Source organism: Mustela putorius, unplaced genomic scaffold (assembly GCF_011764305.1).
Source record: "Mustela putorius furo isolate JIRA1106 unplaced genomic scaffold, ASM1176430v1.1 tig00000835_pilon_pilon_pilon, whole genome shotgun sequence".
Classification (NCBI taxonomy): domain Eukaryota; kingdom Metazoa; phylum Chordata; class Mammalia; order Carnivora; family Mustelidae; genus Mustela; species Mustela putorius.
The window spans coordinates 589,050-616,291 of NW_025421492.1; the positions used below are offsets into that span (position 1 = coordinate 589,050).

At 36.1% G+C, this 27,242-nt stretch overlaps 1 protein-coding gene across 7 annotated transcripts in view; it reads left to right on the forward strand.

Moving 5' to 3' along the window:
• Window positions 1-27,242, forward strand: part of CCDC102B (coiled-coil domain containing 102B) — a 187,644-nt gene that overhangs the window by 108,071 nt on the left and 52,331 nt on the right. For all 7 annotated transcript variants that reach the window (XM_045085204.1, XM_045085207.1, XM_045085205.1 and 4 more), the window contains one exon: window positions 1,673-1,781. In XM_045085204.1, coding sequence (XP_044941139.1) covers window positions 1,673-1,781 — 109 coding nt within the window. The remainder of the gene's footprint in view (window positions 1-1,672; window positions 1,782-27,242) is intronic.

Here is a 27,242-nt window from a genome sequence, read left to right on the forward strand (position 1 = left end):
TGGAAGATTCATATTTCTCATAAATATGTAAATGACATTCTGTTTTGATTCTGGATACATCTTCTAGATCTGTGATGAATATGTTTCTAAGATCCTTCTAATGACATTAAACTAAAATAGAGCCAAGCGTGTGTATTGGTTAATTATAATTACAATAAGGTTTAACTAACAGCCACAGAATCTCAGTGGTATACAACAATGAGACTTTACTCAGCTGGACTCTGTGAGCCAACTAAGTGCTGACTGATCTAGACTGGACTCTGCAGGAAAGACTGGTTGTGATCCCGTCTCTCATACTCCCATGGGGAGCAGTGAGTCTGCATTGCTACATACTTCTCTTTGCTATGGTCAAAATACAAGGTAAAACCAGTTGCATAAACACTTTGAAGGCTCAGACTCATGGTGCCCACTAGCATTCCACTGGTGATGTCAGGCACCTTTTCCATTTTCCAAAACACTGCAAGTTATGATTTCCTTATTACTTACCATCATCACCATTTTCCCAGCTGCTTATGTTTTATCACCATTTTTTCCTGTAGCATCCCCCTTTTAAGTATCATTTTCTATGTCAGTTATCTTTTGAGGCAGGAAAAACACAAAAGAACCACGCACACACACTCACACACACACCATGAAATTCAGTGGCCTAAAACAATGATTTATTTTGTCCTATATGGATACAAAAAAAGAGAGCCAGATCAGCTTGTTGCCATAGTAAGGTTGGGCTCAGATCTACTTTATGTTTTTATTTGGGAACAGCAGTTCCTTGGGGAAATTTTTACAGTGATGGCTGAGACATAAGAGAAGAAGCCCAACCACACAGATTCTTTACAAACGTCTAGGTCTGTCAAAGCCTAGAAACAAGGACTGGGGAAAGCAACTCTGTCCATTGAGGTAGAGAAAAGAGATTGAGCATTTTTTAACACTAATCTGGTGCACCACACACAGATCAAGATTGGCCATCTGCAAGGGTCGGTATATGCTAATTACCACCAGAAGTAAACAGTTATTTTCAGTGAGTCACTCTGACAGACATATGGCCATACAAAAAAAGTTAATAATTGAGATATTAAAGGACCAGACTTCAATCCTAACTTGTCATTTGTTGTACAAATGGATAAATTAATTTCAATTATTTAAATAAAGATGCCAGTGAAATTGCTTCATTAAAACAAAATTGCAAATATTTTTTAAAAAGAATTTTTATATCTCCAGTAAATTATTTCTTAAATTACTTTGTGGAGTCCTTAGCATTCTCTTTCATATCAAAGGATTCTTTATTCATATATAGTCAGAATATGAAGTTGGATAAAAGCCATGTTAAAATTAGATATATTTATATATCCTCCTATATAAGAAAACAATATGAATAAGAGAATGAGAGAAATAAATGAAAAATACCGGAGAAAAGCAGGCAGAAAGTCAAATATTTTGATACTAGCAAAGCCAAATTAAATATGTTTAACTTACTCTAATGCTAATTGTTAGAATAACAAATTAAACCAAGTTTTATTGAATATTGATAATTTTTAATAAGCTAGAAAAGTTTTCCTGTGATTACAATGGCCATATACAAGTATAAAAATAAGGAAATTAGGAAATCAAATATTGAATGTGTTCCTATAATTATTTTTAAATTTTAAGTCTATCTTATTTTTAATTCTTTATTTAGAATGCGCTCCTCTTTGGAGAAAGAAATAGAACAACTGGAGTCAGCTTTGTCTGTATGGAAATGGAAATATGAAGAACTGAAAGAATCAAAGCCAAAAAATCTGAAAGAGGTATGGAGGCACACAGTGTAAAGGGAAAATGAAACTGACTGTTGTCTTGTTCGGGTTGGTTACCTACTGGGCAGAAAGTTCCATAGATGAGGAAAAGTTAAAAAATTTAATTTCCTCCATAAAAGGGATATTTTCACTCCCATGTCCCTGTGAACTCAGTCAAACTCAGCGCATAGGGAATCTTTCTCTAAAAACACATATTTTGAATGATCAATGTGACACCATTAAGTATCCATTCCGGGCACGTGTAACGTGTAAGGGGACTGCTAAGGAGGTCATTATATCATAGCCCTTGTAGTAACCAGTGTTTCATGTAGCAGTCTGAAAATACCACCAGATCTCTAGTGCACCCAGGTTCTTTTCATATTGGCTTTATGGGTTACTCAGGATCAGGCACTTGCCTTTATAATTTTCCTTTGCATTTTCATCGCTAAAATGCTGTCTGAATCTTTCCCATCTCAATGATTTATTAATATTCATTGTTAAAACAATATTAATTGCCCATCTTGTGTATACCAAAGCACCGTTCCAGGTAAGCAGGTGGGGTAGAATAATGAGCAAAGAAAAGAAAAAGCCTGACAAAATGATGACAAGCCAAAGGCTTCAAATGAGTCTTCATTTATTTGGGCGTGTATATATGTGTGTTTATATTAATTATATATTATACATTATATATTATATGTATATACACACATGTGTATCTATATATACAAAGCATGTATATGCTGACCAGCTGTCTAGAGAAGGTGAGTATCTAAATTCTGTATGTAATTGTGCCTCAATCAGAAGCATTATTCCATCTGTTGTTAAAAAAAAAGTGGTAAGCAATATTTCTCTTTGTGAAATCCCATATTAATGTTGCTTCAGGTTTGTTTCCAGCAAGTGGTGAAGTTTAGAGTCAGTAACTAAGTTTGCTGAAATCACATGAGGAACCTTAGTTGGCAGCATACACCTGCCTTCTGCGTCACTCGCAGGCGTCCTGACGTCCGTGGAGGACGGTGGCGGTCGCGCACTGGCTCTGAGACAGCCGGCTCTGTTAACACAGGGGACTCCTGAGATTTCAAATGAGGGAGAGCTTTTCCTAATACTATTAAGCAAATATCTCCTGCTTAAAAATCATTTATTAACAAAAAGTAATCTCAGTGAGAGCCACGGGCCGTTAGTTTGAGAACATCTCTCAATGAGGGGTAAATCAAACAATTAAAGCTAACAAGCCACAGCAGGTTTACCTCTCCTTTGTAGATTCGCGCTAGATTGTCAGAGTTGTTTTGTTTCTAGCTCAAGCTTTAGGTATATATATACACAGTGTATGTGTGTGTACACATACCCCTGCATTTATGTATGGATTCATGGTACTTATATTCACAGGCACCTGACTGAACTGATGTGCACAAGGACAGTAAAGTATTGCTATACAGGAAAAATAGTTCAGAATACAAAAATCATTTATATTTAGAGTGTATGTGTATTTGCCCTTATAATATATTGGGCTCTAAATTTGAGAAAGCTAGTATTGATGATAGAATGGGTTTTAGTTTTAATTTTAAAATAAATGTGCATTTACTATCTTTTGCCACTAGTGGACAGTGCAGACTTGATAACGTTAGTTTCTTAATGCTTTTTATTCAAGCAATTTAACATTTATGTAGCAAATGTTTTTGAAAAGGGGCATGATTTTGAGTTGGTTTACAAAAGGATATGTATATTTTAAAATGTTTAATGCTTTATATTCAGAGATGACATTTTGGACATTAAGTGGGAACAAGTCTACTTTAACAAAGCTTTATAGATAAAAAAAATAAAACCAATGTATTTTATTTTACAGTATAAAATGGGCTTACATTTTAATGTAAAAAACCCCATACAATTACAATTTAATGTAAAAAAACCCATACAGAAACATATTAGTACATATGTAACCCTTTTATTAGATAAAATTATAGGGATTTTGGAACAGGGAAAACCTCAACATTGTTGTGAGAAACTTGTTCAACTATTTAAACTTTGAGCACATGTTTCAGTTCAGTGAACTACTAATTTGAACATTGAGTGGAAGTGACGATGAATAAAAAAAAGTTTTATAGTAGATGATGTAAAGTTCATTTTAACAGAGATAAAGAAAAACGTTGTTTGAATTATTTATATGAGATTACTTTTTAAAATCTCTCTACTCCCTAAAACTGGAAGCCTTTTTGAAGAGATGTGGTATGCCCATATGTTTAAATTATTTTAAAAAATATTGTGGAATATTTGAAAATATCTAAAAACTGAATAAAAATATGTTGTCACTTAATTTTTATGTATACTTTGTTTGTTTTATAATAGATTAGAACAAGAAGAATTTTATGGCACATTTAGAAATGGTGTTGCAGAGTAATTATAAGTGTAAAATATTCAAAGTTTCTGTTCAGTTGAAGGGCAGTCTAGAAATGTGTCATGATGTATACTTCATGCGAATACTTCGGGACTGCATGTAAATACTCCTTTCTACTCCAGTCCTCAAAAATTATGGCAAATGACCTTCATTTTACTGTAATTCTTCATCTATAAAAACCTCTTGAATACAAGTGTAACTCCGTTTCAGATGCCTGAAACTGTTACAAGCAAATATATGCCTGGCTAGGAACTGCTGATATAAAGATTAGCAATTTTTAGAGATGGAAACCCATGTGCTTAATAGACCAGGGTTTTTAAAAATGTATTTGAAAATCTGGCCTCTTTAGAGGGAAATCATTCTTAAGTAACTGACATTTCATGAAGAGTAAATGTAAGAACTTAATTGTAAAATCTGATAAGTATTTAAAATGCAACCAAAACAATGAGTGGTAGAAATGATTATATTCCACATGCTGTTCCCGTGCTGAATTTAATACTTATTCAGCTTTTCCTTTGCACATCTGTAAGTATTGATTTGGAACTAGATTATGAATTCCAGTTTTTTGAAATGGTCATTTTCATGAAATCTCATGATTTAGAGAATCAAATATTCATGGAAGTAATATTGATTACAAACAATTATGGTACTTCTGCTTTAACAACAAATGACTCTGATTCTTTCCATAATGGAAGAGATCTTACCATATGTGGAGAATACTGCTAACATTTTAAAATTGGTCTCAAACTGAAAAATGAAGTATAATTTGTCTTTGACAATTTTGTACTTTTACTGGTATTTTTTTAAGGATTTTTATCGAGGAGTCTTCTCTCTTTTCATGATAATAACAATGTTTCTAGTAATTTATAATTTACAATGTTCTTTTATAAATATTTATGTTAAATATTTACAGACACAGGCTTTGTGAGACTATATATGTCAGTAAGGGCTGTCAATAAAGCCTTCTCTGAAATACTTCAAAACATCTTTCTGATTTTGGGGAAATAGAAGGTTAGAATTAGGATTATATGTAGCTAAAATTCTACACTAACACCATTAATTTTTCAGAAATAAGATTTTTTCTAAATTTTTGTTTTTTAAATTTTTTACTTGAAGTCTGGTTGAAAATACATTCACTTCTTAAAGATTATGCCAGTGGACACTTAGGTTACTTCCATAATTTGGTGATTGTAAATAATGCTGCAAGAGATGTAAGGCTGTATATATCTTTGTGAATTCGTATTTCATTTGGGGGGGATAAATATCCAGTAATATAATTATTGTGTCATACAATATTTTTATTTTTAATTTTTTGGGGGGAAACTCCATACTGTTTTCCACAGTGCCTGTGCCAAATTACATTTCCACCAACAGTGCACGAGGGTTCCTTTTCCCCCACATCCTTGCCAACTCTTGTTATTTCTTGTCTTATTTTAACTATTCTTACGGGTGTGAGGTATATCTCATTGTGGCTTTGATTTGCATTTTCCTGGTGATGAGTGATATAGAGCATCATTTCATGTGTCCTTTGGCCATCTATACGTCGTCTTTGGAGAAATGTCTGTTTATATTTTCTGACCATTTTTGATTATTTGGGGGTTTTTTTGGTGTTGATTATATGAGTTCTTTATTTTGGATAGTAAGTCTTTATCAGGTATATTGTTTGCAAATATCTTCTCCCATTCAGGAGGTTGTCTTAGTTTTGTTGATTGTTTCCTTTACTGTGCAGAAGCTTTTTATTTTTATTTTGATGTAGTCCCAATAGTTTATTTTTGCTTTTCATTCCCTTGCCAATATGGAAGCTCTTCTGCACGCATAAGGAAAGTGTCCTCGATGATACTTAATTGAAATAGGTGGATGGTGGAGTGTTAGTACTGCCGTGATCTCAAAACTTACCTGAAAATTGTCTTATTTTGATATTTTTGTGACTTAAAGAAATTGCTCCATAGAAATGACCAAAATCGTTAATATATCTTGTGAATTCTAACTCTAAACTGTAGCTCCTATTATTGCGTTCCATCTCTGCCACTTTCCCGGTCATGACCATCCCATCTCCAGCTTCGCGCCCTCCTGCCGGGTCTCTTATCCATCACTGTTGACCTTATCCATCACTGTTGGCCACCAGAGTGAAATTTCTAAAAACAAAACTGGATCGTATTACAACCTTGTTTCAAACACTTCAGTGACTTCCCTTTTACTTAGAGTGTAGCTGCCCTCCATGTAACTGGAAGTCTAAGGAAATCTAATTCCACCTGACGAAACCACCAGGTGTTGATGATTCAAAGGGTGTCTGATAATGATACCACTCTTTTCTATCCTCAGCTGCTCTAATGAGCAGTGCCTCAAATTTCAATAGATAGGACCCAATAGAGGATAATTTTTGACTCACATATACCCCCTGCACGTGTTTGGAGGGTAGCCTTCTCTTTCTGCGCAGTGACTGTGCCCTGGGCTCTCAGAGGTCATGCAGCTGACACTCCGCATCTGGTCAAAATTAGAAAGAAAGAAAGAGGATGGGATTCATGTGGGGATGCTTTGTGCTCTAGCCTTGGGGTGATGTACCTTATTTCCACTTACAACCCACAGGCAAGAATCTATTTGCATAGTGACACCTAATTGTAAGGAATGTTGGGAAATGTATTCAAGCTGTATACTTAAAAAGAAAGAGAAAATTAATTTTGTAACCATCTAACCAGTTTCTGCTGCAGGAATCAATATATTACATAATTAGTAACATTAACTGGTAAATATGTTTTTAATAAATATATTTAATATATTGCCTTAATTGTTACTGATAAGACTTATATTTAAGGAAAAGTGAGCTTCCTAATCCTAAAATCCATATTAAAAAGCTTGACTTATATCCCCACAGATGAACTGGACTGGTGAAAGCTATTTTTCATGTGAGACCCTTTCACTCTTCATCCTTTGTGTTTGAGAAAGATTATGGAAGGTGTATTTCTTGCAGATCTCTCTTACCCAAAGAATGGGAGAGGAAGGAGTAGAGCTACAGGTGACCAGTTTTTCCTTTAAATTCACCAGTGAAATAACTTCTCCTCCTGGGAACAAAAGAGTACCAGATGGAGGGACACGTGGAGTTGCCGGCCAATAGCTTGCCGTCCGCAGGGATGGATCCTTTAAGTAGAGATAGAAGCTCCCCTCCCTTTTTCTATTGACCAGAGTCTACATGATTTCATTTCATTTTATTTTTTGAAATCAACTGGTGGATATGTGTTCCTGTGCTGGCTGGGGGGATTGCTCCTGCGTACCAGGGGAAATTTGCACTGGCACTCCCCCATGCAGCTGAGGAAGCTTGTGTCAGGAATGCAGGAGATCCCTCAGGGAGTCTTAGTGTTACCCTGAGATTATGGTTGATGGAAAACTACAACAATCCAATGCACGCAGGATTTCTAATGGCCCTGAGACTTCAGCAGTGAAGGTTTGGGTCATCTTACCGGGTGATGAATCCCGATGATCTAGGTGCTCGCTGAAGACAAAGGGAACACAGAGTGAATGGTTGAAGGACCTACAACCAGGTGACCAGTGATAGAAATGAGGACAGAGGTGTCTTGAGTGTTTGTTCCTTGTTTTAAGTACGCCTGCCTCTCTCCCCGCCCCTCTGCCAGCAGCAGCAGCCAACAATGCGTATCTTTTTATATCTTTTTCTTTCCTCTCTGATTCCCTATCATTAGCATAAGATGCATTGCTTTTATGTCAGTATTTAAGCATTATTAATTTAACTTCAGAGTATTTAAGTTAAGGATCTCAGAAGAGTAAACATTACCCAAGGACTTTACTGCCTCTTCTGGAGAAGAATTAGTACATTTTCAGTTCTATGCAGAAAAGTTTTATCATGTTATTAAGACTTTGTTTTTGTCTTAATGAGAAGACTAAGTGTGGTTGTAAAAGATGCATATGGATGCCACATTGACACATTGTGTGCTTGGGATGGTTAATTCCATCTCCTCCTGCCCCGAACATCACCACAGCTGGTTCTTGGGCTCTCAGACTTGGACTGGGGATTATAACTTTGGCTCCCAATTCTCAGGTCTTTGGGCTTGTACTAGAATTTACTTTACTGGCTCTCTTGGTTTTCCAGTGTACAGACTGCAGATCCTGCAACCTCTTGGTCTCCATAATGACATGAGTCAGTTCCTGTAATAACTGTATCTCTTTCTCTGTGTCTTATCTGTGTGTGTGTGTTTATATTTATACTCTTTATATTTATATTTATATTCTTTTTCTTTGGAGAACGTTCACTGGTACCTTTTGGTCCATGCTGTTTTCTCGGTCTAGAACAGTCACACAAAATGCTTTTGCCTCCTCCTGGCCGGTCACATCTTACCGTTAACCTCAGTTTACATATGCTTTATAAAGAGGAATGGTCTCAACCCACAAAATGCTTCCTTTACTATTTCACTTCAAAGAAATGTACAAGATTTTAAAATACCATCTCAAAACATGTAGTTATTTTTGTGTTTCCTTCGAGCTGTCAGCTTCCTGACAATATGTGTCACGCCTGCTTTATTCATCTCCCTCCAGGCAGTGCTGAGCTAATGGTATCATAATTTGTGGTGACCAGCCCTTTTATTCTCTGCCTCTATATGCTTATATTTCTGAATGACCACTGCAGCTATAGTGTGAGGAGGGTAGTGGAAATCCTAGACTCGTCTTTTATTGGCCTCATGAGGCTACTGTTCTCCATTACTAAGGACTTTAGATTTTCCTGGGCATTGGAGTGAACCTTCACCCCTAACAGCCTATCTTTCATGAAAATCTCTTCAGTTTGTTCTTTGCAAGACATAAATTAGCTTATCAGGCCAAGGAATGAGGCTGATAAAATACCGTGTTAGAATTCTATAAATGTATAAGAACAATGAAGCATTATGGGACATGAGTTTGCCAATATAAGTGCCTTCAAGACCTTTTTAAACAAACCTAATTAAGAATAATATAAGCACTAAATTACATAAGTCAGAATTAATAGAACTACTAGTGGATAATTTATAGACATTGCCAAGGTAACGCTCAGAACACCGTGATGACTTACTTAACTCAGAGGCTATTATAAGAATTATAAAAGAAAATTAGGCTATTCAGAAACCACTTTGCTTGTGGATATAAAGATATAGATGGTATAGATATACCTGAGGCTAGATATAAAGAAAAATGTTGAAATCACCTGTTTTAACATCTATTTAAGTTAAACAATACCATTTTAAAAATTAAAACCTAACACAAAGGAATCCATTGATATTTAATTATAGAAACTAATAATTTGAGCATAATGATAAAAGTAGGTCAAAAAGAAAAAAAAAAAAAAAAAACCAACCCTCCTGCCACAAAGAGATAACTCCACCTGCCTGATTGTCTTCCAGCGAGGATATCAGTTTTTTCTTGATTTCAAACTTGAACTGAAACATCAGCTCTTCCTGGATCTCAAGCCTGTGCAACTCAGATTGGACCTCTACCAAGGGCCGCTCTGGTTCTTAGGTCTTTAACTTGGCCTGGAACTTTCACCACTGGCTCTCCTTGGTCTCATCAGCTTGCCAACTGCAGAAATTAGGGACTTGTCAGCCTCCATAAATCATGTGAGCCAGTTCCTTATGATAAGTATCTTTATGGGAAAAAGTAAAATTTAAAAATATACGGAAAGATTACAATGTAATATAAATCAAAATAAGGATGATATATATCTCCTATTTGTCTGTCTGCCTGATGAACTCTGACTAATACACCAGCCTTACTGAAAAACCTGCAGCTCAACCAGATCTATTCATTGCAAGTCCTGGTTTCTTTCCATCTGATGATCTGATACATGCAACTGAAAAAGTTACATGTATTCCTAGTTGGTAATATAAATTATGAAATGGAATGTATACTTTACTTTCCTTATTTTTCATAATGACTGGTAGATTGAAATAAAAGTAATTTCTTTATATAATGTAGAGAAAATAATGTACTAAAAGAATGATAATTGTTACTTGGTGAGTTAGTGTTTTGAACTACATATACTACTTTGAAATCTTAAGTGGAGAATGAACATGGTTCCTTCTCTGCAAAGGCCACTGTACAGACAAGCTGAAGAAGTTTCAGTTCCATGTCCCTGACATGGACCCCTTCCTGGACCTCGGCAGCCATACTAGCAAGACATATTTGCAAAAGATGTGTAATTTGTAAAAATAAGATAATTGATACACACTTGTTTAAACCTCTCCCTCTTTCCACTTTGAATTTTCCCCCAACACTCTTGTCCTCTTCTGACTTGGACATGAAGTAGCCATAGAAATACTTGGGGTCTTACCAAGTTGAAATTGAATTGAGGATATTCAAAGTTTGTATCTGGTGGAATCTATTTTTGGAAGTGTTTGTCTTGTATACCTAGTCAGTATGGAAGTTCTCTCCTCTCAGAAACATGGTTGATACTTTTAAATGAAAAAAATCATAGAAAAGATAATTTTTAGGATACCTATATTTGTGGGGCACAAGTTTCAAAAAGTAAATATCCCAACAGCAAATAGGCTTGTGTGTTATCTTGTGAGCTCATTTATCCAAACCTAATTCACAGAAAAACTGACCAGCTAGTCTGGAAGAAAGACTAAACTCTCTCTATTAAAAATGATGTTACACAGTCACTATCATAATAGAGGTTGATGACAGTCAAAAGGCTAGGAAAAATTTGTAGTCGTTACTTAGTAGTTATTCCTAGACCTTTATATGATTTTTCAGGTTTTATGATCTATTACAGTATATGTCAGCTTTCCAAATATTGTAAATGTTGTTTACTCATTTGAAATAACTATTTATTTTCATTCCTAATTGAGCTTTGTCCCCAGTTGTTAAAAAAAAAAAAATCATCCTCTATAAAACCTGAATTTAAATACTCATGTTCCTCTGCTTTCCCTTAGCTCAACCTCCAAAATTTCAGCAGATGCTTTTTTCTGCGTAGTGTGATTTTCTGGTGTCCGTGCTGTTATTTTATTACTTATTACAAGTGCCTGCTTGCTTTTTATCTCTTCACCTAGACAATAATCACCTTCAGGGCTGAGACACCTTCCATTACCTGAGTCTGACTCAGTGAGAAGTGGTCAAAAGACACTTGGAATGGATTTAATAAGGGTAGGTAAATGTTTTAGGTCAAGGAAAGGAGAGTTGCAGGAGGATTCCAACCCCTTGCTTTTGGTCTATTTTCCATTGTTCTGGCTCCACCTCCCAACCTCCTCCCCTCCCCGTAGAGATGGCTTTTGCTGATTCTACATATAGCCTTGGTTACACAAAAAGACATTAAGTTCCAAAGAAGAAAAGTGGATTGTCAGCTATTTGGTCATGGGAAGGATTTGCACAGGTCAGGCTCCTAGCTCCAAAGATTTCAAAAATGCCATATGTTAGGGGAGAGGAGGAATGCATTAACCAACTTCAAGTCACCAAATTAGTAGAAAATTATATAAGATGGAATGGTTCCAAGAGTATCTTATTTGCATAAAAAGTAAAGAGCATTGTATGCATTTTAGACTTAAATCACAAGTTTAAGTTCTATTTTAATATTGACAGAGTTTGGGAAGTATCTAATTCACCCCCATCTCAAGGGTAAGTAATGAAATACACAGAGCAAGGAGTGAGTAGGCTTTTTAATTCTTCCTCAGATAGGGATGCCGATGAGACAAATTAAGAGGTGAAAGCTCATTTTGTGCTTCAGGTAGTTTCATTAAGAATGCTCCTAACAAAAGCTCTTTGTGATTCAAAATTAAAGGAGATGGCATAATTGCTGTGATTCTTTCAATGAAGCAATCTTTGCTCTTTACATATTTTTAACAGCTTTATGGTGATATAATTCACGGGCTGTACAACTCATCCACTTAGAGCACAGTTCAGCGGCCACTGTATTCACAAACTTGTGTTGCTATCACTACAATCAGCTTTAAAATATTTCATCAGTCCGAAAAGAAACCTCTCTCCATTAGCATGGCCCTCCAAGCACCACGGGTTGAGGTAATCACTAATCCAATTGAACACTGTAGAATTGCCAATTCTGGAAACTTCCCATAAATGGAATTTTGACTGGCTTCTTCCACTTAATGTTGGGTTTTTAATGCATTTCTGTATTCTGCTATCTCAGCTACTATTTCTGCCACAACTCAATAAAGACATAAACATTATGCTGATCTTTTTTTTATGGAAACCTCATTTTAAAAAAATTAAAAGGTCTAATTATCCAAAATACACAGAGAACTCTTAAAACCCAACAGTAAGAACAGAAGCAACCTGATTTAAAAATGGGCCAAGAACTTAGACACCTCACTAAAGATACACAAATGGCAAGTAGACATATGGAAAGATGCTCCACATACCATATCATGAGGAAAATGAAAATTAAAACAAGATGAGATACCACTGCATACCTGTGAGAACGGCCGATACCCATAAGACTGGCAACACCGAATGCTGCCAAGGATGTGGAACAACAAGAACTCTCATTCATTGCTAGAAAGGAATTTCTGGAAAGGAAAGCAAAATGGTGACCCTAGTTAGCAATGCTGTGCTGTATACTTACAAGTTGCTGTAAGAATAGAGCTTTAAGATTTTCACGAGGACAACAATAACAGCAACGTGATAATTGTATGCGGTGAAGGGTGTATTAACTAACTTCACTGTGGTAAACCTTTCATGATGTAGGAGTATCAAATCATCACATTGTATACCTTAAACTTACACAGTGTTGTATGTCAATTGTGTCTAAGCTGGACAACATTTTTCTAAAAAATGATCTAAAAAGATCTTTCTAAAAAGATCTTTACAGGAGCCTGGGTGGCCCAGTCAGTTAAGTGTCCGACACTTGGGTTTGGCTCAGGTTGTGATCTCAGGGTCATGAGATCAGGTTCTGCATCAGGCTTGCACTGGCGTGGAGCCTGCTTAAGTTTCTCTCTCCCTCTGCCTTCTCCACCCTAGTTCTCTCCTCTCCTCTTGAGCCAATAAATCTTTTTTTTTTTTTTTTTTTAAGAATTTTTTTTAAAAGACATTTGATAGTTGTAAATGATGGGGGAGAAAAAGACTTTTTTTTCACTACTGGCTTTGAATTTGATTTTGATATGTGTTGAGATGATCTTTATATATCTTTCCCCTTGAGTTTGTGGAATTTCTTGAATCTGTGTATCTAGGTTTTTTTTTTTTTTTTTTTTTAATTTGGAAACTTTTTGATCATTATTTTTTAAAAATATTTGTCCCCAACCCTTTCTCAGGGACTCCAATTATATCCAGCCACTTGAAGTTGTCTTGGAGCTTGCTAATTAGCACCCATTGTAGTGCTGTTGTCGTGAGCTAATGGAAATATAGCAGAGGGCTTTGAGAGAGGAAGTTTGGTTAGTGGGCTATATCCAGCACCTTGATTGTTCCTGAGTTTTCAGATGGTCTTCTCTAGGATTAGGTTAGTAGGGTTTGCTGAATGGTGCAATGGAAGTTAGGTCTCTACCCTCCCATAGAGATTGGGCAAAGAGGGCTCCCTCCTTCATGGGTACATTTCAAAGAGATGGTTCCCAGCCCCTAGAGAAAGTCATGCCTGGGTCACAAAGGTGGCAGAGGCTGGGAGAAGGTTTATACTTCAACGAGGTTGAGAAGGAATTTATAGTTGCTGGGTGTTGCTTTCAAAAGAAACATGAAGAAAATGAAAATTAAAGAGCATGCCATCACAAATAAACCTGTCTAAATTTTAATCAAGTTGAGGGAAACATTAAGGCCTTCTTGGTCATTTTTAATTCTATCATTTTTATTATTTCTGAGCAAGTTTCAATTGATTGATTTTGCTGCTCGTTATGGGTCATGTGTTTGTATTTGTTTGCATGGCATGTGATTTTTGATCGGACTCCTGTTATTGGGAATTTTATCTTGTTGAATGGGTGGTGAATATTTTTATAGTTAAAAAAATATTTTTGAGCTTTTTTCTGTGACCTAGTTTCCATGGAGACATTTTTATCTTTTTTTGCTGTGGAGCTTTGAAGCCTGGTTAGTTGAGAGCAGAGTAGCATTTAGTCTCTGGTTACTTTTCCTACTGAGTCCAGGGGCAAAACCATTCTGAGTACTTCACCTAATGGGCCATGCGTGAATTGTGAGGTTTATCTTGAGCAGTTGGATTTAAGAATTCTTATTGCTGATCTTTTATCAGTTGTAGGGATTATTTCTTTTAATCCTTTTGGGGGTAACTTTTCTCAAAGTTATGCTCAGGTCACCACCCTGCTAAGTACTAGGTAGACCTCCAGGGTTCTCCCTGTGCTCAAGACCCTTCTGGAGCTCTTGCCCATGCTAAGCCTCAGCCCGCTTCGTTCCCAGCTTCACCTCCACTCAGGGAGACCACCTTGCTCTTCCTTCCTAATCTATGAGCTGAACATTCCCTCCAGGCAGTAAATGAGCAATGTGGCGGCTATTTTTCTTTGTTTTCCATGTCTCCAGAATTGCCTGATAACCAGTGTTTTTATAACAGTTGTTTGCTCTATTTTTCTTGCTATTTTAATAGTTTCAGATTGCCAGATTTGGTTTCTGCTACTCCATCCTGATCTGTAGTCGCTATTGTTTTGACCATATATTAGAAGTATGGTTTTCCATCCTGTTTTCCTTACATGTGGCTTTTGAAAAAAAGTGGTTAGTTTTTAGTTAGAATGTGTTTTACGTATGTTTTGTGAATGTTTTGGTTAGTCATGATAACTTGTTTTTGTTTTTTTATTTTTGCTTAAAGATTTATTTTTTATTTGACAGACAGAGATCACAAGTAGGCAGAGAGGCAGATGGGGGGGGGGCAGGCTTCCCTCTGAGCAGAGAGCCCCTTGTGGGGCTCGATGCCAGGACCCTGGGATCATGACCTGAGCTGAAGGCAGAGGCTTTAACCCACTGAGTCACGTAGGCACTCCATGATAACTTGTTTTAAAATAATATTTGTCTTAAATATATTTTCTTCTTTTCTGGATTAAAAAAGTACAGAAGTTACTACCTTATTTTAGGTAACATTTTATTTTTTTACATAATTTCTAACCTGTTTATCATTCTTCCTTTTTCTAATTTATCAAGGTATATAATTTTGATCTCTTCCTTTCACGTAATATTAACACTGGAAAATTACATAGAATAAACTCTAGCTTATCTTACTCCTTTTATGAAAAGCAGAATAATTTGAGTCCTAAAAGGCTGGTTGTCCAAGGCCAGAGAAGAGCTTTAGTCAGACCAGATTATAACACAGTCTTCCTGATGTTTTTCTAATAGTCTTTTGACTACTCTGCGGTTGCTCTTTTATAAACATGGTAGAAATTTTATTGGAAGTCTGTGACCAAGCAATACAACTTTTGTTGTTGTTGTGATTTAGTACCTGAAGTTGTTAGAAATGGATAAATCAAAAGTTAAGAGGGGAAAAAAGCAGTATCTTTAGATTCAACATGGAATAAAGGAAAGTGATTGATTTCCCTGTTCATCAGTCATCGTGCAAAATAACTTCATTCTATTGGTAAAAAAGTTTGTATAAACATCTCTTGACAAATATCCACACGAAGAACTGCACCCCATTGTATTCTCTTATTAGTTTTTTTTTTTAATCTAAAATACATACTAGTTAACTTCTTGACAAAATACAAATTAAATTTCTCAGATGAACATTCTCTGCAAGTCATGATTAATCTTCCATTGACCAGTGCGATCCTCTTTGATAACCTTGTGGATAAATCTGTTAAGAATAATAAATTATTCTTTGAGACTCTAATTGGCTTTCCCCTGGCCTTTGAGTGATTCTGTGGACAGAAATCAGCTATCAGTAAAACGTGTAACCTTGGATTATTGAGGTAACTACTGAGCCTGCACTTGAATAAAGCTGGAAGTTGGGTAGTATAACAATGGTATTCAGAATGCACACTTTCCACTGGACAGAGTAGAAATGTGTTATTTTTCATACTCCTGATTTCTAATCTTATGACTTGATTAACTCTCAGACAAACACCATTCGTATTCATCTGTACCCCCACAACCACATACAGAAGATAAAAGTCACCTGCTATAACCTGTATATTATGTGTTTTCTATATGAAAATCTAATCATGTCTTTAATAGATAAAGATTCTGAACCTGAATTACTAACAGAACAAAGACTGTAGATTAATAGATCCTATACTCTCAGATAAGCCAGAATTGGGCAACTTTCCAAGTATGCTCATGCACAGGTATAAGAGATTTTACAAGCAGGGGGACCATTATTTTTTAAGCTTTTTATAATAGAAAATATCAACTGTATACAAAAACAAATACTATCATGAACGCCAATTTTCCCATCAGCTATATTTTATAATGATTGTCTTTTGGCTGATCATTTTTAACCATACCAAATCCATCCACATTACAGCCTTGGATTATTCTATCTGGGCCTATTTCTGTATGTATCTCAAAATGTAAGGACTATTATTAAACATACAAATACCATTTTGAAACCTAAAATAATAACATTAATCTGCTAATATCAAATATATGGTGATAAAATTTCCAATTTTATTTTCATAGTTTACTTACTTGAATCAAAATCAAATAAAGCTTAGGCATTCTAATTGGATGTCTTTTTTAAAATTTATTTTATTAACATATAATTATTATTTGCCCCAGGGGTACAGGTCTATGACTCTTCAGGCTTACACATTTCACAGCACTCATCATAGCACATACCCTCCCCTTGTGCATAACCCAGTCACTCTCTCCTTCCCCCCTCCCCCCAGCAACCCTCTGTTTTGTGAGATTAAGAGTCTCTTATAGTGTGTCTCCCTCCCGATCCAATCTTGTTTCATTTTCTCCTTCCCTACCATCCACAATCCCCTGCCCTGCCTCTCAAATTTCTCATATCAGAGGGATCATATGATAATTGTCTTTCTCTGATTGACTTCTTTATTATTCTCTGATTGACTTGGCGTAATACCCTCTAGTTCCATCCACGTCATTGCAAATGGCAAGATTTCATTTATTTTGATGGCTGCATAGTATTCCATTGTATGTATGTGTGTGTATGTATATATACCAAATCATATATATATATATATATATATATATATATATATATATATACCACATCTTCTTCATCCATCCATCTGTTGATGGACATCTGGGTTCTTTCCATAGTTTGGCTATTGTGGACATTGCTGCTATAAACATTAGGGCACACATACCCCTTCAGATCACTACATTTGTTATCTTTAGGGTAAATACACAGTAGTGTGATTCCTGGGACATAGGGTAGCTCTATTTTCAACTTTCTGTGGAGCCTCCGTGCTGTTTTCCAGAGTGGCTGCACTAGCCTGCATTCCCACCAACAGTGTAGGAGGGTTCCCCTTTCTCACATCCTCGCAAACACCTATTATATCCTGACTTATTAATTTTAGCTTTTCTGATTAGTGTGAGGTGGTATCTCACTGTGGGTTTGGTTTTTATTTCCCTGATGCTGAGTGATGTAGAGCACTTTTAGCCACCTGGATGTCTTTGCAGAAATGTCTGTTCCTGTCTTCTGCCCATTTCTTGATTGGATTATTTGTTCTTTGGGTGTTGAGTTTGATAAGTTCTTTATAGAATTTGGATACTAGCCCTTTATCTCCTATGTAATTTGCAAAGATCTTCTCCATTCTGTCCATTGTATTTTGGTTTTGTTGACTGTTTCCTTTGCTGTGCAAAAGCTTTTGATCTTGGTGAAGTCCTGGTAGTTCATTTTTGTGTTTGCTTCTCAAACATCACCTTTGGTGATGTTTCTAGGAAGAAGCTGCTGCATCTGATGTTAAAAACGTTGCTGCCTATGTTCTCCTCAAGGATTTTGATGAATTCCTGTCTCGCATTGAGGTCTTTCATCCATTTTGAGTCTATTTTTGTGTGTGGTGTAAGGAAATGGTCCAGTTTCATTCTTCTGCATGTGGCTGTCCAATTTTCCCAGCACCATTTGTTGAAGAGACTGTCTTTTTTCCATTGGACATTCTTTCCTGCTTTGTCAAAGAGTAGTTGACCATAGAGTTGAGGGTCTATTTCTGGGCTCTCTATTCCGTTCCATTGACCTTTGTGTCTGTTTTTGTGCCAGTACCATACAGTCTTGATGATTATAGCTTTGTAATAGAGCTTGAAGGCTGGAATTGTGATGCCACCAACTTTGGCTTTCTTTTTCAACATTCCTCTGGCTATTTGGGGTATTTTCTGGTTCCATATAGATTTTAGGATTATTTGTTCCATTTCCTTGAAAAAATCAGTGGTAGTTTGATAGGGGTTGCATTAAATATGTAGGTTGCTTTAGGTAGCATAGACATTTTCACAATATTTGATCTTCCAATCCATGAGCATGGGGCATTTGTCCATTTCTTTGTGTCTTCCTCAATTTCTTTCATGAGTACTTTATAGTTTTCTGAGTACAGATTCTTTGCCTCTTTGGTTAGGTTTATTCCTAGGTATCTTATGGATTTGGGTTCAATTATAAATTGGATTGACTCCTTAATTTCTCATTCTTCTGTCTTGCTGTTGATGTATAGAAATGTAACTGATTTTTGTGCATTGATTTTATAACCTGACACTTTACTGAATTTCTGTATGAGTTCTTGCAGTTTTGAAGCAGAGCCTTTTGGGTTTTCCACATAAATGATACTATATGATACATAAGTATAACATCTGCAAAAAGTGAGAGTTTGACTTCTTTGCCAATTCAGATGCCTTTAATTTCTTTTTATTTTCTGATTGTTGAGGCTAGGACTCCTAGAACTATGTTGAATAGCAGTGGTGATAGTGCACATCCCTGCCATGTTCCTGACATTAGGGGAAAAGCTCTTAGTTTTTCCTCAGTGAGAAGAATATTCACTGTGGGTTTTTCATAGATGGCTTTGATGATATTGAGGTATGGACCTTCTGTCCCTACACTTTGAAGAGTTTTGATCAAGAAAGGATGCTATACTTTTTCGAATGCTTTTTCAGCATCTATTGAAAGTATCATATGGTTCTTGTTCTTTCTTCTATTAATGTATTGTACACATTGATTGATTCGTGGATGTTGAACCAATCTTGCAGCTCAGGAATAAATCTTACTTGGTCATGGTGAATAATCCTTTTAATGTACTGTTGGATCCTATTGGCTAGTATTTTGGTGAGAATTTTTGCATCTGTGTTCATCAAGGATATTGGTCTGTAATTCTCCTTTTTGATGGGGTCTTTGTCTGGTTTTGGGATCAAGGTAATGCCAGCATCATAAAGAGTTTGGAAGGTTTTCCTTCCATTTCTGTTTTTGAACAGTTTCAGGAAGAGTTGGTATTAATTCTTCTTTAAATATTTGGTAGGTGGGGCGCCTGGGTGGCTCCGTGGGTTAAGCCTCTGCCTTCGGCTCAGGTCATGATCCCAGGGGCCTGGGATCGAGCCCCGCATCAGGCTCTCTGCTCAGTGTGGAGCCTGCTTCTCCTCATCTCTCTCTCTGTCTGTCTCTCTGCCTATTTGTGATCTCTCTCTCTCTGTCAAATAAATAAATAAAATTTAAAAAAAATATATTTGGTAGGCTTCCCCTGGGAAGTCATCTGGCCCTGGGCTCTTATTTGTTGGGAGATTTTTGATGACTGCTTCAATCTTCTTACTGGTTATGGGTCTGTTCAGTTTTTTTTGTTTTGTCCTTGTTCTGTTTTGGTAGTTTATATGTCTCTAGGAATGCATCCATTTCTTTCAGATTGTCAAATTTGCTGATGTATAGTTGCTCATAATATGGTCTTATAATTATTTGTATTTATTTGGTGTTGGTTGTGAACTCTTCTATTCATGATTTTATTAATTTGGGTCCTTCCTCTTTTCTTTTTGATAAGTCTGGCCAGGGGTTTCTCAATCTTATTAATTCTTTCAATGAGTCAGCTCTTAGTTTTGTTTATTTGTTCTACTATTCTTTTGGTTTCTATTTCATTGATTTCTACTCTGGTTTTTATTATTTCTCTTCTCCTGCTGGATTTAGGCTTTCTTTGCTGTTCTTTCTCCAGGTCCTTTAGGTATAGGGTTAGGTTGGGTTCTTGTTTCTAAAAAAGTCTTGTATCACTATATACTTTCCTCTCAGGACTGCCTTTGCTCTGTCCCAAAGATTTTGAACAGTTGTGTTTTCATTTTCATTTGTTTCCATGAATTTTTTCAATTCTTCTTTAATTTCCAGATTGTCCCATTCATTCCTTAGTAAGATGCTCTTTAGCCTCCATGTATTTGAGTTCTTTCCAACTTACCTCTTGTGATTGAGTTCTAGCTTCAGAGCATTGTGGTCTGAATATATGCAGGGAATGATCCCAATCTTATAGTTGGTTGAGACCTAATTTGTGATCGAGGATGTGATCTATTCTGGAGAATGTTCCATGTTCCCTAGAGAAGAATGTGTATTCTGTTGCTTTGGGATGGAATGTTCTAAATATGTCTGTGATGTCCATCTGGTCCAGTGTGTCATTTAAACCTTTATTTCCTTGTTGATCTTTTGCTTAGATGATCTGTCCATTTCAATGAGGGGGGATATTAAAGTCCCCTACTATTATTGTATTATTGTCAATGTGTTTCTTTGATTTTGTTATTAATTGGTTTAATAATTGGCTGCTCCCATGTTAGGGGCATAGATATTTAAAATTGTTAGATCTTCTTGTTGGATAGAGCCTTTAAGTATGATATAGTGTCTTTCCTCATCTCTTATTATAGTCTTTGGCTTAAAATCTAATTGATCTGATATAAGGATTGCCACCCCAGCTTTCTTCTGATGTCCATTAGCATGGTAAATTGTTTTCCACTCCCTCAATTTAAATCTGGAGGTGTCTTTGGGTCTTCAGTGAGTTTCTTGTAGACAACATATTGATGGGTTTTGGTTTTCTATTCTGATACCCTCTGTCTTTTAATTGGGGCATTTAGCTTATTCACGGTAACTATTGAAAGATATTAGTTTAGTGCCATTGTATTGCCTGTAAGGTGACTGTTGCTGCATATTGTCTTTGTTCCTTTCTGGTCTACTACTCTTAGTCTCTCTCTTTGCTTAGAGGACCCCTTTCAATATTTCCTGTAGGGCTGGTTTGGTGTTTGCAAATTCTTTTAATTTTTGTTTGTCCTGGAAACTTTTTATCCCTCTTTCTATTTTAATGACAGGCTAGCTGGATATAGTGTTCTTGCCTGCATATTTTCCTCATTCAATGCTCTGAATATATCATGTCAACCATTTCTAGCCTGCCAGGTGTCTGTGGATAGGTCTGCCGCCAATCTAATATTTCTACCATTGTATGTTACAGACCTCTATTCCCAAGCTGTGTTCAGGATTTTCTCTTTATTACTAAGACTTGTAAGTTTTACTTATTTTTTAAGTATTTTTAAGTTTTTTAAGTTTTACCTATTTTTATTGATTTTGAGGATGTTTCTCTGAGCCTCCCTGATTTTGATGCTTGTTCCCTTTGCCTTATTAGAGAAATTCTCTACAATAATTTGCTCCAGTATACCTTCTGCCCCGCTCTCTCTTTCTTCTTCTTCTGGGATCCCAATTATTCTAATAATGTTTCATCTTATGGTATCATTTATCTCTCGAATTTTCCCCTCATGGTCCAGTAGTAGCTTGTCTCTCTTTCACTCAGCTTCTTTATTCTTCATTATTTGTTCTTCTCTATCACTAATTCTCTCTTCTGACTCATTTATCCTAGCATAAGAGCCTCCATTTTTTATTGCACTGCATTAATAGCTTTTTTGATTTCAACTTGGTTAGATTTTAGTTCTTTTATTTCTCCAGAAAGGGATTCTCTAATATCCTCCATGCCTTTTCAAGCCCAGCTAGCACCTTAATAATCTTCATTCTGAACTCTAGTTCTTACATATTACCAATGTTCATATTGATTAGGTCCCTAGCCTTTGGTATTTCCTCTTGTTCTTTGTTTGTGGTGAGTTTTTCCACCTTGTTATTTTATCCAGATAAGAATGTATGAGTGAGAGAATAAAATACAAAAAGGGTGGAAAATACCCCAGAAAAATATACACAAGCCAAATCAGAAGTGACCTAATACTGGGGGGAGAAGAAGGGGGGGAATATGTGTGTGTGTGTGTGTGTGTGTGTGTGTGTGTGTATATACATATATAAGACTAGTGAATAGAAAAGAGCCACCCACTTGATTTGGGGTATATTCTGGTCTGTGAGAAGAAACTACATCCCAAAATCTTAAAGAAAAAAAACATATATATTCAAAAATAAGGATAAACATAATGAAGGGATGGAATATGACTGTAAAGATGAAATTAAAAAAGATTCTAAAAGAGGAACTGATAAGTTGGTTGGAAAAGAAAAAAAGGAACAGGGAGAGAATGTGATCAGGCTGCAGACTAGAACAGAGCCATGCACTAGATTTACGGTGTATTTTGATTGTATCCCAAAATTTTAAAGAAAAAAAATCTGTATGTATACAAAAAATAAGATAGCTACAATGAAGGGATATTATATGACTATAACAATGAAAATTTTAAAAGATTTTTTTAAAAAAGATACTGTTAAGATAGAATAGTTTAAAAATGTTAAAAGAGGAAAGTGGAAAAGTTAAGAAAGTAGAACAAGAAAAAAATAAAGTTAAAAACATTTAACTTTGCAAGGCTAAAGGATAATGGGAAAAAAGCCATGAATTCTATGTATTGCTTTCTCATAGCTCTGGAGATCCATAGTTCTCATTGATTGGTGTACTTGCTTTGGGATGGATGTTCCCATCCATCCCAGCTTTTTGGCTGGATGTTCTTGCTGATCTTCTGGGGAGGGGCCTGTTGCCATGATTCTGAGATGTCTTTGCCTGAGGTGGAATCACACTGGCCAGGCTCAGTAATCTGCTTGTGTTCCCGCTAGGTAGCTTTTGTTCCCTGAATGCTTTCCATATATTTTTGGAGGATGAAAATGAAGATGGCAGCCTCCCAATCTCTGGCCCAGAGGAGCCGAGAGCTTGAGGCCTCACTTCTCAGTGTGCCCTCAGAGAAAAGCAGTCAATCATTACTATCTCCCTGGTCTCCAGCCACACTCAGTGCTCACCTGGCCTATGACTGAGCATTTCTATCTCTGGTGCATGACCCCATTTGGTGTCTCCAAACCCAGTAGACTTATGTTGCACTCTCCCATGCTGCTCCTCCTGGGGGAGGAATGAGGGGGTCTCTCCAGATCTGCCATTTATAGGATCCCTGCTCAAAGAGCAGAGGTCCAACTGTGCCTTGGATCATAGTTTAAGGTAACCCCGAGCTGAGTGCTCACTTCTTGGCTTCGTCTCTGGAGTTGGTTTCCCTGCTCTGATACCTGGCAGCTCTGCCACACTCAGACATCCCCGTCTTTCTGTGACCCTGCGGGTCCTGAGACCACACTGTCCTCAGGAGGGCTCCACCTCCACTTAGCCTCTGGGGCAATGTCCCTCAGTGGATTAGACTTCTGAAAGTTCCAATTTTGTGCACCACTGCTCCACCACTTGCCAGGAGGTGGCTCCTCCCACAACAATCTATCTTCCCGTCGCTTTGGATTCACTTCTCTGCATGTCCTACCTTCCAGAAAGTGGTCGATTCTCTGTTCCTAGAATTGCTGCTCTCCTTCTCTTTGATCTCCTGTTGAATTTGTAAGTGTTTGATAACTGTCTAGCTGAACTCTTGGGACCTAGTGATAGCTCAGTCTCCTATTCCTCTGCCATCTTGGTTTCTCCAACCTAATTGGATGTCTTTTTAAGTGCATTTTAATATGTAGGTTTTATCTTTATGCAACTTCTTTTTGTCCTTTTTAAAATTTGCTTTTTAAAAAAAAATAGGTTATTTATCCCTTGGATTCTATTCTGAATTTTATAGATTGTATTTATACATTGTATGGTTTGATATGTTACTCTGTATTCTGTATTTCCTATTAAATCTTTGTTTGATCAGAAGGTATGATTTGATTCAGTTTCAAGACTGTTCTCCTAGATAATGCGTTGTTCATTAGGAAGCACATGGTATTTGTTTGTTTCTTGGTGGTGCTGATGATGCTATTTCCATTAATTAGGAGTTGCAAAATCATATTCTAATTGTATTATTTCTTCTGAAGTTATTATTTGGAAATTTTTAGTTTTTTAAGATTTTGTTTAGATTTTTGAGACAGAGAAAGCAAGCACAAGTTGGGGGAGTGGCAGGCAGAGAGAATGGGAGAAGCAGGCTCTCTACTGAGGAGGGAGGGCTCAAGACATGGACGCCTAACCAACTGAGTCACCCAGGCACTCCTTACTGGATCATTTAAATGAAAAGAACTTCCTCTCTGGTAGACGTGGCTGGTGTACCAGTCTTACTGGCTCTATCGGTGGAGCATGCATTATTTATTTATTTTTAAATTAATCTCTAACCCAATGTGGTGCTCAAACTCACAACCCCAAGATCAAGAATTGCATGCTCCACTTCAAAAAACAAACAAACAAACAAATAAATAAATAAATTTATTTATTTTTTGAAATAATCTCTAACGCAATGTGGTTAAATAAACAAAAATATTTATTTATTTATTTATTTATTTATTTATTTTTTAAAGTGATCTCTGGCCCAATTTATATATATTAAATATATAAATATATATATTTATAAATATATATTTTAATTAATCTCTATATTATATATATACACTTATACGTGTGTGTGTGTGTGTGTGTGTGTGTGTGTGTGTGTGTATATATATATATTTTTTTTTTAAGTAATCTCTAACCCAATGTGGTGCTCAAACTCACAACCCAAGATCAAGAATTGCATGCTCCACTTCAAAAAATAAATAAGTATATATATTCATTTATTTTTTAAAGCAATCTCTGACCCAATTTATATAATTTAAATATATAAATATATATATTTATAAATATATATATTTTAAGTAATATAGTCTTTTTTTTTAAGTAATCTCTAACCCAATGTGGTGCTCAAACTCACAACCCAAGATCAAGAACTTCCTTCCATACAGTATTTTGTTCATTTAGACATAGTTGGGATACAGGGTAGGTTACTTTTCCTTTCTTTAAATGAATTGGATCACTAGCATTCCCCAGTATTAAATTAGGTTTCTAAAGTAGTATTATAAATTCATGAATTTAAACTTATTGGATGTTTTCCATAGTACCTTTACTTATCATCCTTATGATATTCAAAAGAGCAGAACATTTTTTATATTAGCAACTGCAAACATTCGATGAAATCGTAGTACTCTTTTGTAGTTTACTTACTCTGTGGTATGACAAGATATATACTCAATGGCATGACTCATCTTCAGAGAGTCCTGGGTGCTCATAATAGGACATATCTCCATGCCACAGTCTGCATGGATGAGTATGTTGCTGCAATTATAATCACTATTTCAGGCCATTTTAGAGGAAAAATTGGGAAATTTATAAATGTGCTAAATCTTTGTCACTCAGTCACAGTTTCTGATATCTTTTTAAATATTTTATCTTGATTACTTTTGGACTTTTAGCATCTTATTTCTGGTTTACCTTATTTCTTAAGACATTATCTATTTCATTTACTTGCTCTTATGTTCCTTATAGTTTATTCTGAAATACTTTTTCTTTTATTTCTAATTCTTTTCCTAGCACTATAACATTTCTGAGTTTCTCTAATTCTAGGGTGTGTTGCTCCTTCACATTATATATAATTTTATTATTTTTGTTAAGGTCACAATGAAAAATTTGTCTTGTTTTCTTTTTCTCTAGTGGGCATGTATTTCTAGAATGTTCTTATTATCTACAGCATACTCTAGAATTATCTATAACATACTCTAGAATACTCATCCTGTATTCTATATTCTACTATATAGCATACTCTAGAATGTTATTATCTATAGCATACTTTCTTTGTAAGAGCATCATTCGTTCATTCTTTTGTTGTTATACTAACATAACATGATTCAACTATGATCCTTTTTGTAACTCACTCTTACACAGAAAGTGGAGGAAAAAGTGTTTTCTAGAGGTCACTACTCATATTTGTGTAAAGTGCCCTAAATTTATGACATTGTCTTGTCCTTTCCAAAACTCCCTGACTCTGTTCCCTAACTGATTTCTCTGGATCACTCTGCCTTTATTGCCTTTGTTCCTTTCATATCGATTCCATTTTCATCATTTCCCACTTTAGTTCAGGGTGTTTTGTTTTGTTTTTTAAGATTTTGTTTATTTATTTGGAAGAGAGAGAAAGAGAGCAGGAGCAGAGAGAGAGAGAGGGAGAGAGAATCTCAAGCAGACTCCATGCTGAGCATGGAACCCAATGCAGGCTTGATCCCATGACCCTGAGATCATGTCCTGAGCTGAAATGAAGAGTCAGATGCTTAACCAACTGAGCCACCCAGACATCTCTAGGATATGTTTTTAAAGGAAGTTTTATCTGTTTTGGTTTTTGAGAGTATACAGGATATAGATTGTTGCATTTCAGATTTCATTGTGGGCCTCTTGCCCTCTATGTGTAAAACTCTCTTAGTTTCATCTACTGTTTTCAAATCAACCTGACACATTTTCAGGGGAGGTGTACTGTCAGTTTGAGGTTCTCCTGTTCTCAGGGTATGTAGTTTCTTCCATTTAATTTTCTCAAACAGATGCTGGTATTCTGGAGTTCTTCAAGTAGATTGTCTTAACATACCTGTTATCTTAGGATTTTAGGGAAAACTTCCCACCTCATTTTGCTATAGGCTTCCATGGGTTTTAATTTTGTTATTGTCATTGCTCTGCCTATTTTCATGCAGAGATTTGCGTACCCTAAAAGGACTACCACCACCGCACCACTACCATCTTCCCACAGGTCCCCATGGGATAGTTATGTGGATTTCAACTTCAGATTCCCAAACTTTCATATGCGGCCTTCAGAAATCCAGTTGCCTAAAGAAGTTTGTCCTTTTCAAGTGAGTTCTCTTTTCCCACATTACCCTCCATCCACTTTTCAAATGAAAGTCATGCTTGTCTCCCAACCCAGGTGTGGTTTTAGAACATTTTGCCAGTGGGGAAAATGCAGACATACCAAACATAGAGATATTTTGGAATATTTGTTTTGAGAAACCAGCTAATCAGTGGATCACAAAACTTTTGTCATTTCAAGTGGTTTTCTCATTTCTTTTTCATAAAAATAGTGGAATG